We start from the raw sequence: 14,222 nt of genomic DNA, 5'->3' as shown, positions 1-14,222 counted from the left end.
GGGGGGGGTCATAGTCATGTGACTTCTGTGATGGATCCTGGGCTCTAGAAAACCAAGAAAGAAAAACACCATTCAATTAAATCTCCATATTCTCCTCTTCTCCTGTATTTTATTTGAGTGTTGATCCATAAGAAGATATATTTGTGGTTTTACTACTTTACTACTTTAATTGACTCCCATCCCAATGGAATCTCACAGGAGCCTCCAGGGCATGACTGACAGTGGTGACTGCTTTGTTGTGACATCACAAAGTTCCAGAAGTGACTTACAGCTGGTTTTAAGGCTCAGTGTCTGAACACAGGCTGTGTGCATTTCTCTGTGGACTGAGGCTTTGATACTTTCACAGTATTAATATAGAACTTAGACCTGCTTTATAATCAAACTACACATGGACAGAGACCTTTAGACTGTATGGACCTTTAAAAAATTGCCTCTAAAATAGAATTTTTACTCTGCTGAAAAAAAAAATGCAAATACATAATAGCTTCCACATGTAGTTGGGAATATTGTATAATCATGCATGAAAAAAACAACTTACAGGTGTAAAAGTGAAGTTACCTGTGTAGCAACAAATTTGACACTGGTTGCCATGGTGTGATTCATCTGAAGTGACGCCTCATCAGTGTTAGCTGTCCCATCATCAGACGGACTCTGAGGAAGTCCAGGTCTCTTCTTGAAATACTGAACCACGAACACCACCTGCACAGACAGAAACAGTCACACACACACACACACACACACACACAACGGACGAGTAAAGAACTGTATAAAACCGGGAGCTTTTATTGTGACTGGAGGGAGACAGGGTTTTATCATTTGTGTTTAGATTGTCTCCGTGATCCAGAGCGACCCAGTCAGTCGTGCATGACTTGTTACGTAAAAGAAGAATTCAAACTCATGTAGGCTGTGTGTGTCCTGCAGCTATTTAGTCCATTAGGCCGGCTGTCTATAAACCTACATTTATTTGGCCAACTGTAGACTTGACAATGTACAGCTGCAGAGTGGCTGTGTGACTCTGAAAAGATGCTCTGGATGTTTTTTAAAACTTCTTAAAAATATAAAGAATGAACGTAATTTATTTTAAAAGAAATAATCTCAATTAAGTTGAAGAAGTGATGAATTTGAGGAACAGGGAAGGCAAATGCAAAGGGTAATTGATCAGAATACTTGGTACTGACAACTTCTAAATTGATTATTAAAATGATTTATTGATTTTACTAAAAAAGAACTTGTTATATACCATTATTTCATCAAATTAAATGAATTTCCCAGTTGTGGGATAAATAAAGTTAATCTAATCTAATATTTGTTTTGAATACTGTGCCTTCCCTCTATGTGAAGTTTACAGTGCTTGTGATGTTACCATAATACATTACATTCACCTTCACATTTATATGGAAAAGTTTAGAGAGAGTCCATGAGACTGTTGTTGGCTGGAGAGCAACAGCAGGGTCAGCAATATAATCTGACTGACTGACTGAGTGAGTGAGTGATCATATTTCCACTATTGCTCAGCTGAATGCCACATGACTAAGTTGGTGTCTCCCCATTGGCTGTTGTTCTTTCAAAATCAACTGGCGCAAACACTGGCGTTAACAGCCCGCAGTGTTGCCGGCTTACGGTGGGAACACGAGTTTACAGGTCACTGGAATGTTGTATTTCTTTTCATTATAAATTCATTTCTGATTCATTTTTAACAGAAAAAGTCACTAAAATGTCTCTGTCTTCACATGCAGCTGCTGAAAATGGTTAAAAAATATATTTTTCATGTCGTTGTCATATCCAGATTCAGTCTAGACATAGAAATTATAGTGGAAGGAGTCAGTTTGATGTGATGTTGCTGCTATGATGTCACTGTGACTTCAACAGGTCTTTTCTCTGCCTGTTTCTGCTGAGAGATGAATCTCCTGTGAAAAATACGCAAAACATCAGTCTCTAGATCACATGACAACTGTGATGTGTGTCGCTCTAACCCGCTAACATGGGCACTGAAATGAAACCTAGATGTTTCGCAGCCGCCATGAACACACCACACAGCAAGTGTGTTCCTGGCCTTCACTGTGCATGTTCTGACACTTAGCAGAACACAAATATGACACAATGATGTCAGTTGTTTACAGCAGTTTCACAACAGTTTTCAACTACGTCCTCAATTTCGTACATTCAACATAAGAGGTCCATGCAAATTTTCAGGTTTAACTGGGTCTTGTCTGACATATCTTTGCAAACATCACTGTGTCACATCACTGCCACGCTGACGGCGATAAACTACAGCAGAAGGTAACGGTATGCTGGATGTTGAGCCACCCTAAAAAGTAGAGTTGATCCTGACAAGCTGAGCCTCAGATGCTCTGATCGGTCACCACACCGAACCAGGCTGCAGAAGAGGGACCTCCCGAAAATGGCAAAATTGACTTAGGTAAGGTTAGGAGCATTTTAGCTCCTCCTGTTCCCTGGTCCTGAAGTCTGTGGTTCTTTGAATGTGTTTTTGGTAAGATGACTTAAATAAGGTCTGTGTTAACACATGATCAAGACATTTTCCTGTTTTATTCTACAACATAAAATCCGTCAGTAAATACTCCAGTCCTGATTTCTTGAAGCTTTCACGTCTGTTAAAAAAGGCCGGTTGCTAACAAGTGTGTAAATGAGACTACAGAGGTTGTCGGGGACGTTAAAAATCATCATCACGTTGAACATGAAAACTGATCTACTCACCAGTTCACCTTTACAGCCTCCAGTTTATACAAACTGTCACTAACTGTGTGAGAGGAAAGGCAGTGGCGTCTCATTACAGGAGATGTGAGGGAACCAGCAAACAAATGAACATGAAACATGTGAGCTGGACAAATTGAGTAACGAGTAAAACGGCTACAGCTCATTAAATGAATAATTACTGACAAGAAAGACGGCGATAGCTCCCCCGATGACTTGTCCTGCTATGATGTCGCTCCAGTGGTTTCGGTATTCGGCCACTCTGTTGATGCCTGTCAGCACAGCCAGACCGACCAATGACATACTCAGGAAGGGGCCTGTCAGTCGACCTGCACTGGAACCAACGCATGATGTGATGTACATCTGCAGGGAAAGGTTATTCAGCGACAGTATGGCGAGGCATGTGCTGGTGATGAAACTGCTTTCTGCCTCCGCTACTTTAAAGTGAACCACTCACTGCCAGATAAACCGCCGTGTACAGACTCAGTGCAGCCTCTTTGGAGGGAAACGTCTTCCTGGCTCTCATGACGTCATCAGGGTCGCCGGTGCAAGCGTCTGATAGGCTGACAAAGTACGCGGTGTCCTGGCAGCTGAGGGCGGTGTAATTGGGCTGGCAAACAGACAGGAAGTAAGGAGCCAGACTTCCTGTGACCAGCTGACCTGCGTTGACGAAGATGTCAGTCGAAAACAGACCAAAGACGTAGACACCTGCAGAGACACACACAGGTTAGATGATTTAAAAGCAGCATGTTACTGAACTGACATAGAAAGATTCAGATTTTAGTTGAAAGTGTATTTGAAATAAATCAGTCACATTAATGCAATTTAAATGTTAGCACTGAGGTCTCTGGTTCTGTAAACAAGATTTTAAACAACAATAGTAAACAACTATTTTCTATGTAAAGATAGAGAGGAGTTATGGCGTCCTGAGCAGAAAACTAAGCCACACCCCCTCTGTGTGTGATGTAATCTGAGCTTTTCTGGTCTGTGTTTTGGTAGCTGGCCTGGTAGCATGTGCAAGTTAGTGCACATACGTGTGTGTTAGTGCATGTGAGTGCATGTGAGTCCCTCTTCGTAAGCCATGGGTCCTCCCATGTTTAGAAACACACAGGCTCCGCCCACAGATGAGAAACAGTGCAGTACGCTGCGTTCAGATGAAAGTGACCTTTAAAATTTCCCCCACTGAAGAAGAAACCACGTTTTCCTTTAAAAAAGACTTCAGACACAGAAACAGACGAGACCAGAGTGCAGCTGGACTGGACATGTGGACTACTGTCGGCCCGTGGACCATCAGAACATCTGTAAAGTCTTTACCGGCTCCATCAGTCTCATTCGTGCAGCCGACGACGCATTTGTTTTGGTCTGAGATGTTGTTGGTCTAGTGTGACATCTAGTGGCAGTGACAATGGATAACACAACCACATTACAGTAACACCTCAGAGTATTATCCCTGCACAGAACACATATAGTCTATACTGTGATCTTCTGCACATCAACACTTTTGTACATAGTTTTTTTCATAGTTTTACTTTTTAATATGTGTATCTATGTGTATTTCTCTTTTTGACTGCTGCAGTATTTTACCTTTTTATTGTTATTTCCTGTTAATATGTTTATTGGATACTGCACCAAACACCAAGCCAAATATCTTGTAAGTAAAAACCTACCTGGCAATAAACCTTATTCTCTGATTTTTGCCTCTGTGATGATGTCATCATCCCTTCCTCATGCAGCTGTAGCCTGACACCCATGTGTCATGCAGTATCCCCTTGCCTTCATATTTTTATAGGTAAATAAAAACATACTGTTTGTATTACAAGTAATCATAATTTATTTCAGTGCTATCAACAATTTTAGCTATCAACAATAAATGCACATATAAATAATAAATTATAAGGAACATGGGGAAAACAACAACATGATTAACTGGACGGGGGAGAAGAGGTGAAATGCTGTGGAGCAAGTAGCACGATCTTATACATTACACCTTTAATATAGTGTTTCAGTGTTAGCATGAATCCTGACCTCACACAGAAAGTGACATTAACAACCTCAGTGACACAAAACAGAGGCTGTTGGTTGTGTTGATGTTACATATTGAAATTGCACTTGTTTAGTGCAGAAGCCCAGAAGTGGCATCATTTCAAAAAGTTGTTTTCACAGTTTTGTGATCATAACAAGAAAAGTATAGTGTTATTGTGTGTTCAAATAGGGTGTGAAGCAAAAGTCTGAGGCAGTATGACTGCATAAACTGTATATGAGAGAGAGAGAGAGAGAGAGAGAGAGAGAGAGAGAGAGTGGGCTTCATTCAGTCTTTGTTAAGGACACGGCTCTTGAGAAGAGGCTGAGGTCCATACAAACGTCAAATTTACATGAAAATGTGCCTCTTCTGTTTAAACACACTTTTATAATGGCAACTTGTTTCAAATTGATTCCTGTTTACTCTTTAATGCGCTATATTTACTGTCCACCATTTTATTTCAGTGTTCTAATTGTGAGGGTGAAATTCTTGTTGTGATTCCCAAGTGAAATAAAAAAAAAAAGGAAACTAGGGAGCGTCTTCCGATGGGATCACACCAGCTCTTCAAACTTAGCCTTCATTTGTATCTCAGCTACACACCTGTAAAGTCTGGTGACTGTATCCTGCACAGTGGTGATGCGTTCACAGCAACAAAATCTGTCCACAGACACACAGACATATAAACAGCAATACACTCAGAACCACGTCTGTGGTAGATCCTGTTGTAGTAGGTGTCTCCAGGACCACATTTTGCCATGATGAAGGATGTACAACAATTGATTGTACAGTAATTTGGAACTTGATTTGATTTACTTGTTTACCCATAAAATAAAGGCTGAACTGCCAACATCAGGTGTAGAGCGAGCTGGTCGGAGCCCAGCAGCCAGGCGGCTACAATCACCAAGACATGACATATATATTCAGTAGGTAGCACTTTTGATTTCACCACAAAACATCTAACATTAAGAATTAAAATGAAAAGAACAGCAAAAGGTTTTAGTTTATTAGAGCAAATGATCTATTAACTAACTAAATTACCAAGGAAACGGAAGGTCCTGCGCACCATAGGGTTCACGTAGCAACAGTCATCCATCATAACAATCTTGTCTTGGTCGTAAAGGCTGTTTGAGTGAAGTAGAAAGATAACCAGCTCTACAGACGAAATCTGCAACACATCATGAAAGAAGAAGAAAACAAGCAGGTGGAGGGATGTTAGTTTAGAGGTTATCTAAATGCTTGGATTTTATATAATGTGCAATCATCTGTCATGTAGTTTTCCATCTCCTCTCTCAGGCTTCTCTGTGGAGCTCTAGTAACAACAGGTCAGTGAGCCAATCAGAAGAGAGGAGGCTCTGAGCTTCTCTTCTCATTGGCTAACTGTTTACTGAGTGATCCAATAAAAATATAGCAGATTTCAGGTTAACACTCAGAGAAACCAAATCCTGCACAGTGACTGCTTTGTTGTGACATCACAAAGTTACAGAAGTCCTGACAGCTCGTTTTAAGGCTCAGAGGCCGGTTGCACAAAGCCCTCTTCAGATCCCTTAAGATTTCCCTTAAAATCTGATTTAAGGTTTCCTTAAAATAAAAACAGTTGCACAAATCAACCTTAAGTCTCCTGCTTAAGGTTTCCTTAAAATGTTCACTTAAGTATTTCTCCTTATCTTAGTCTTATATTTAAGGAATCACTTAAAGTCAGTTAAACCATTGCACAAAAGACCTTAGCGACCTAAGGGAAAAGGGGTACAGTAAAGTTTATGGTCAGTTTATGATTTGCCCGACTGAAGTTGGATCATTCGACATTCCACAGCTTCATGATCACTCTATGGTTTTATGCCACAATGATCTTTCCAGTCAGGTGCAGTCAAGGTGTTTCATGTCCACAGATCAGCAGTGTTTGCCAGGTCACTCACAGGGTTTAAACACTGTGGCCGTCTGCCGAACACTGTGCTGAAGTTCCCATCAAAACAACAGGAGGATGACATGGCGGCGGCTTCTGCAAAAGTGATAACAGCTATAACAAGCCCTAATGGCAGCAAATCATTGGTTTCTATGGAAACTGTAGAATTTTACAGCTGTAAAATCTCTTTCACTGCTGCAAATGCCTTAATGATTTTCCTTAACTAAGGATATATTTTTGAGAAATTCTGTTCCCTTAATTAACACCCTCAGCTAAGGAAAAATTAAACCCCAAGTGTCATATTTAGGTAGAAAACTTGAGGTGTTCTGAGCAACCGGCCCCAGTTTCTGAACACAGGCTGTGAGCATTTCTCTGTGGACTGAGGCTTTGATACTTTCACAGTATTAATATAGAACCTAGACCTGCTTTATAATCAAACTACACATGGACCTTTAGACTATATGGACATTTAATATAAGACATTGATTACTGCAGCTTTAAGATCTTCATCTCAGTTTGTTCTTTTGCTGTTAACTGCAGTGTGATGCTTTAAACTCTCTCATACATACATGCAAGTGTTGCTCTTGCTTTTGTTGAAATTAAAATGTGCTCAGACTGTGTATATTCATGTACAGTGTTTTATTTACCATAGCAGCTGCAGTTGTCCTGTTCAGGGACCTGCCAGTCAAACTGAGCCTCCCTGCACCCCTGCAAGCCATCACATCTGTCACTCATATCTTTAACATCTGTCCTGTTACTTACCAGCACAACAGGCAGTCCACCCACCACAGAGTACAGTATGACAGGCTGTATGAGGCTGTCCTGTTCAGGTCCAGGATCTGGTTTGGCTAAAGTCGGGTCTCTGCAGATGAAGCCCTGCTGTGCTGGACTGAAAGTGTCTGTGAACTCGCAGTAGTAAGCCAGCATCACTGTAGCTGCCAGAATCACCACCTGGAAGTACAGCATGGTGGAGTCTCGGAGACTGTTACCACAGTGACGGGTATCTCAGTCGTACACAGTCCTGGATGCGGTTGCTTTAGAGATGAAGAGTCCGACTTACAATTTAAAATCACAGTTGTTCTTTCAAATCCTGTTTTGACACTTCCTGGTTTGTGTCACCAGGGTGAATAATCCAGTTGTACTGATTCTTGGTTAATGTCACCAAGATGCCTGATAATCCAGTTGTGCAGGTCTTCAGTGTAGATATGAAAGCACAGATGATGATAACCACAGTGACGATGATGACGATGACGTGCCCCTGAGAGACTGACTTACTTATTCTTCTTTGCCTTTGTTGTGATTGTGTGAGAGGGAAACCTTCCTTCCACTCCTGTGACTCTCCTGAATCATCTGATGGGGGTGAAGCAGGGATTCATTCTGATTCACTGAACAAATGTAAAGAGCCACTCAGTCTCAGTGGAGGCTCTGTATCCTGGACTCACTTTACAGGTTGGATCAGGGTCTGACCCAAAGGTATGTATTTGTAGAGCACACTCTCATTCAAAACCAAAACCATTCACAGGTTCCGTATTGAGACGACCAGTCAGAGCTATAGCGGCCAGAGGGAGAATAATAAAGTCAGTCCTACGTTGAGCTGGGGCCCCATTTACAAAACAGTGTGTAAAAATGTGGGTGTGCACAAAAGATGAAAATGGCATCAAAAAGTAATCAGACTCATAAAACTGTTGCCACACATGCCTCAATACAATGTCCCTTTACAAATCAAAATCAGCTTGATGCTGCAGCATCAGTATCTCTGAGTTTGTTTTGTTTGTATCGCTGTCTCCATCTTCTACATGAAATGCATGTAGATTGATACTCAAAAAAACAAATGAAAAATAATTAAGGACCTCTTCCATCCTGGAAACCACCTGTTCAACCTCCTGTCCTCTGGTAGACAGTACAAGGGCATCAAAAGCTGGACTAACAGACTTAAGAGCAGTTTCTTTCCCTGGACCATCAGAACTATTCACTGTTTATATCTATATCACTATTTTAATACTCACTGTAAATAATAGCTTACTCAGAAAAGCACTTTTCTATTTCTTTAAAAAGTATTTATTAATAATTTTTGAGTGCAATATCCTTTTACGTGTGATATTCTTTTTGTGTCCTTTTGTCTGTTTTCTTTTCTGTTTGCACTGATCAGAAGAAGCACTCCGAAGTTTGTTGTATATTTTGTACAATGACAATAAAGGCTTTCTATTCTATTGTCATGAGGGATTTGGTGACCCTTTAATTTACAGGCCATTAATTATATAGTAATTACATAGTAATTATGTAGTAATGTGAAGAAATGACCAAGAACGAACAGATAAATCAGTAGGAGTAGTATCTGTATCTGTACCAGTATAATTACTGGCAGTTACTGACATGAACACAAAGGCTGGGTCTGAGCTTGGCAGGATTCTGGACTCACTCAGGACATTGTGGAGAGACACATGCAATGTAAGATGGAGGCCATCTTGGACAATACAGACCATCCTCTCCACAACATTCTGGCAGGACAGAGATATCTGAAATAATTGAAAACACACTAAAGTAAAAAATATCTTTATTGCTTTTTATTATTTGTCATATCATGTAGAAATGATGTTTATTATTCCAGTGAGTGGCCTGGTCTGTCGACAGGCTGAGTCCTCTGACCTCAACCTGCTCCAGAGAAGTGTAGCTGTGTAGCTCAGGTCACCTGCTGATATCCCTATTATAAAAGAGCATTCAGCATGTTTTCTGAATGTTTCAACATTCACAAAAGAGGGACACCATTAACCAGATGGTGACACACTGAGTGTGTTAGCATGTGTGCAGAGCCACCACTTCATGTAAATAGATCCAGACAGTCGTCCAGCTCTTGCACACTGCTGGACTTGTCACCATGGCAACAGTCAGTCTTATGTTGCTCTCTCTTCCGCCTCCGTTTATACACACTTCTTTTGCTCTTCTCTTCCTTCTCTGTCACCAGTCTGTCAGGGGGATGTTGGAGTTCCTGTGAGCTGGGATGATCTGGGAGTTGTAGTTTTTGTAGTTTCTCTGTGGTCAGAGCTGACTGGAGGTTCTGGTAAAACCTGGACGTGAACAAAAACAAAACAACACACTCATTCAGACATTCTGAGCTTTGAAATGAATTCTGATGCATAGATTAGTGAGAACATTTAACTGATGTAGTAACTAACAGCCACAGTTTTAACCAATAACTGAACAGGACAGAGCCAGTGAGCAGACTGACCTGTGGATCCGTCTGAGGTTCTCCTCCATCTTCTGATTGGCTGTCTGAGTTAGGAAACCGATGTACTCGTGTCCAGCCAGGAGCTTTCCTTTGTGGCTCAGAGGAACCTCCAGGCCATGGGTGCTACGGATTGCCTAGAGGGACAAAATACAGAAACAGCATAGATTTACACCTATTACATAATATATGTAGGCAAAAACTTGCTATTCCCTAAACCACTTACGGACTGTTCAAAAATGTCAGTAGTGTCTCAAACGTACCGTGATGATCTTTCCTGTCTTTCCGACAGTGAGACCAGAGTTCCTGAAGCCTGAGTTGATGGCCACTGAGTGCTGCAGGAGACAAAAACATTTAATGACCAAGTGGTCAGTTTATTTAATAACCTGTTTAGTACCTGAAAAAGACCTCATGTAAAGATCTAATGAGACAATATGAAAGTCATCTGCACAAAACACTGAACAAAAAACTTCCTTTAAGTGTTTCTAAGTTCCAGTATAGCCTGTAGTGTTTTGTGTATTATGATAATGTTGATTTGAAATTGAAATTGAAATTTAGCTGTACACTGAAGACAGATTCAGGTGTTATCTGAATCTTTATCTGAGTTTCCCAGAGCACACGGCAAATCAATAAAACAAGTTAAAATCAGTATTAACGAAAGAGTGGATGAAAATAAATTCCTGGGTGTTGTTATTGATCAAAACTAATGTTGAAAGCCACAAATAAAACTGTTGCAGTGTTGCAACACATTTCAAACCACATTTTAAATGTATTTATAAAGCACATTTAAAACAACAGCTGTTGACCAAAGTGCTGTACAATCAATATCATAAAAACAACACAGCAAGAACACAAACTGGTGCAAACAGACAGAAATGACAACTCTCATACTGAGTCAAAGGACAAAGAATAAAAATGTGCTTTAAGACGTGATTTAAAAACAGGCAGTGAGGGGGACAGTCTGACATGTAGAGGCAGTTCGTCCCAGAGTTTGGGGGCTGCAACTGAAAAAGCCCGGTCTCTCCTGAGCTTTAGCCTGGATCTGGGCACAACTAAAAGCGACTGGTCAGCAGACCTGAGAGTGCGTAGAGGTACATGTGCCACTAAAAAATTCCGACAGGTAAAATGGAGCTAGCTCATGTTATGATTTATAAACTAAAGTTAAAATTTTCAAATCAATCCTGAAACGTACAGGGAGCCAGTGAAGGGAGGCCAGCACGTGGGAAATGTGCTCTTGCTTGCCTGTTCCTGTTAAAAGACAAGCTGCTGCATTTTGGACCAACTGTAGTCATGAGAGGGAGTTCTGGTTAACACCAACATAAAGAGCATTACAGTAGTCAAGGCGGGATGAAATAAAAGCATGGATGACTCTTTCAAAATCATTAAAAGACAGGCAGGACTTGACCTTTGATAAAAGCTTCAGTTGGAAAAAGCTAGATTTCACAACTGAATTGACATGTTTGTCCAATTTAAAATCACTGTCCATAATCACACCCAGATTTCCAACAGTGGATTTTCCGTATGGATTTACAGAGCTCGGGTCTATGTGGGGGCCAACACAGGCACTACTGGGTCCAAATAACAGAATCTCTGTTTTTTTTTTTCATTAAAAATTAAATTGTTTAAGGCCATCCAAGCTTTAATGTCCTTAAGACAGTCCAACAGTAGCTGTAGGGTGCCGTTTTGTTTCAAGGGCAGATACATTTGTGTGTCATCCGCATAAAAATGAAATGCAATGCCATGTTTTCTAAGAATGGACCCCAGGGGGAGCATATAAAGAGAAAATAGGATAGGCCCAAGAATTGACCCCTGAGGCACTCCACAAGGTAAAGGCGCTGAGGAGGACACACAATCACCAAGGCTGACAAAACTTCTGTCAGACAAGTAAGACCTGAACCACTCCAGAGCAGTTCCTTTAATACCTACATAATGCTCTAGGCGAGTGATAAGGATACTGTGATCCACTGTATTGAAAGCAGCTGAGAGGTCTAAAAGCATAAGAATAGCAGAATCCCCTGAGTCAGTGGCTAATAAAAGATCATTAAAAACTTATAAAAGCGCAGATTCAGTGCTGTGAAAGGCTTTTAAACCAGACTGGAACACCTCAAGAATACCATGTAAGTTTAAGAGGGACTGCAATTGAGTAAGCACAATTTTTTCCAGGATTTTTGAAAGAAAGGGAAGTTTTGAAATGGGTCTAAAATTTGAGAGGACTGAGATGTCCAGATTAGGTTTTTTGATCAGTGGCTGCACAACTACATGCTTAAAATTAGCTGGTACAACACCTGAAGCCAGACTGCTGTTTAAAATTGTTTGGATATTAGGTCCAATAGTCTCACAGATCTCTTTAAAAAAGCGAGAGGGAACAGCGTCTGTGGGACAAGTAGAGGGTTTCATATGACCAATAATCTCCATTTGATGTTTAATGTAACATAAAGAGGGGAGGTGTAATAAGATGATAATAATAATAATCAGACATCTGGCTGCTGAAGTGTAAACTCTTTGATGCAAGAAATCACTAAATTCATATTATTCTATTTTCAAAAAAAATCCATTAGTTCTATTGTCTTCTGGATTTGATTTTCCACTAACATTGTTACATTGTTGTCATTAATGGTTAGTTGTTGACTATGATCATCAGGGACTTGACAACTCATTAGTAGTGGTTTCTATCAGTGGAACATGAATGACATGCTGTTTATGTGTCAGTTGCGCAGCATTAACAATCAGCATATGACAACTACACCAAGAGCGGCAAACACTCTGCCCCTTCAGTCTCTGCAAGTTTATGTTCATACAGGGCTGAAATGAATGGAGAGCAAAGCGTCACTCGAGCCCCGAAGATATATGATAGCTGACCATGCTATTTATGCAGTTTTAACCTGCATCATGTCTCTGTCAGAGTCAGCCCTGCTGAGTATTAAAGACGCTAAATGTAGCACTTTTAATAAACAGTTGTTTTTCATAGCAGCTAGTCAAAATTAAACTGTACAAAAACCAGCAGGTCAGAGCTGCGCGTCATATTGACGTCTTCACAACACTGTAACAACACATGCAGTGTCTTTCTCACCATAAGCTGTGCATCTTCCAGCCTCCGACACTGAACATGGAGCACGAAGGGTTCAAACTTCAACACAGCATCTCTGCTGGACTTGGCCAGACCAGACACCTGAAAAACAAACACAGTGTACTCCGATTATTATTAAATCCATATTATTGTTACTTGGACCATCAGCAGTACAGAAGTCTGTCATATCTCACCAGGTCATCAGATGTGCATTTTTGGTGTGAGACGAACAGCCAAGTACAGTTCTGTTTCTGGACATCACTCTCTGGAGCCTACAGGGAAACAGACAGGGAACATATGTGAAAAGATGATTTCAAGTTAACACTTCAATTTGGCTGGTTTATTCGTGCACGGAGGACAGATCTGATGCAGGATAAATCAAGTCTCTCTCCGAATGACAGAACTTGAGCTGCTCGTATCGTATGTTGTTCTGGGTGTTGTAACTAACATCTGTTAACCTCGAGACCTTTACCTCTGTGTTTCACTTTTATTGCTTACCTCCTCCTAAAAGGGGGTGCATCACTAAATCTCTGCGGGATGTAGATAAACTCATAAACAACAATATAACCATAAAATCCAGATGTGTAATGGATCCCTTGACATCCTGCTCACCCCAAATGGCAGCAGCTTACCTAAGGTTCACATTCTTAACATCCTTAAACCAAAGTTACCAACATGCAAAACAAATACAACCTTACAACACGTTACAGCTGAAAGGCTCTGGTGATAATCAATATAGTATGTGAAACCCTGCCTCTAATGAAGCTCTCACACACTGAAGAAATTCCAGCTGTTAGCTTGTTGGGACCATCTGCTAACAGAGGACTAGCCCGCAGTAAAGCCTCTCTCACCCCGTCAATGAGGATGATTCTCCCGGAGCAGGAGCTGGTGGTGAAGTACTCCTCACAGCTGTTTAGAAGAGACACTACATGTTCAATGTCCTGGTCCACACTGCCCTTCTTGCTTAGGTCCAGCTTGTTCAGACACTGCTTCTTCCACTGAGTGAACGTTTTCTCCATGACCGTGAGCTTTTCCTTACGGCGAGCTGACGCAGCGACAAACTGTTCAAACGCTCAGGGCCTCAGAGTCACGGCGGGAACATTTAAACGCATTTTTAATTCATTAAAACCGTCTAAAAGCAGCTATCTAAAACGTTAGATAGCTGCTAGCTGTGGTGATGGTTTTCTTCTTCTTCTGCTTGTTTTGGTTTGATTGACAGTTAGCAACCGGTTTGCAGGTGCATTACCGCCACCTAGCGGACTGGAGGGCGTTCTTCTTTAGGTAAAATGGCGGCCGACAT

At 41.0% G+C, this 14,222-nt stretch overlaps 2 protein-coding genes across 2 annotated transcripts; both read right to left on the bottom strand.

The window, feature by feature from the left end:
- plppr5a (phospholipid phosphatase related 5a) lies at window positions 1-8,423 on the bottom strand. Its single transcript, XM_023398214.2, has 6 exons — window positions 7,395-8,423; window positions 5,771-5,897; window positions 3,170-3,420; window positions 2,899-3,075; window positions 559-699; window positions 1-44 (listed from the first exon to the last, which is right to left on the bottom strand). The coding sequence occupies exons 1-6, from the start codon at window positions 7,596-7,598 to the stop codon at window positions 15-17; spliced, it is 930 nt and encodes a 309-aa protein (XP_023253982.1). The 5' UTR covers window positions 7,599-8,423; the 3' UTR covers window positions 1-14.
- Window positions 8,424-9,169: 746 nt separating this feature from the next.
- Window positions 9,170-14,121, bottom strand: tyw3 (tRNA-yW synthesizing protein 3 homolog (S. cerevisiae)). Its single transcript, XM_023398215.2, has 6 exons — window positions 13,774-14,121; window positions 13,117-13,194; window positions 12,926-13,024; window positions 10,119-10,190; window positions 9,859-9,992; window positions 9,170-9,697 (listed from the first exon to the last, which is right to left on the bottom strand). The coding sequence occupies exons 1-6, from the start codon at window positions 13,939-13,941 to the stop codon at window positions 9,451-9,453; spliced, it is 798 nt and encodes a 265-aa protein (XP_023253983.1). The 5' UTR covers window positions 13,942-14,121; the 3' UTR covers window positions 9,170-9,450.
- Between the last annotated feature and the right edge of the window lie 101 nt (window positions 14,122-14,222).

The sequence above is a fragment of the Seriola lalandi genome, unplaced genomic scaffold, assembly GCF_002814215.2.
Source record: "Seriola lalandi dorsalis isolate HSWRI2012SDOR001 ecotype SW California unplaced genomic scaffold, Sedor1 jcf7180002054981, whole genome shotgun sequence".
NCBI lineage: Eukaryota > Metazoa > Chordata > Actinopteri > Carangiformes > Carangidae > Seriola > Seriola lalandi.
The sequence above is the reverse complement of the archived record's forward strand: the minus strand, read 5'-3'. Positions and strand labels throughout refer to the sequence as shown.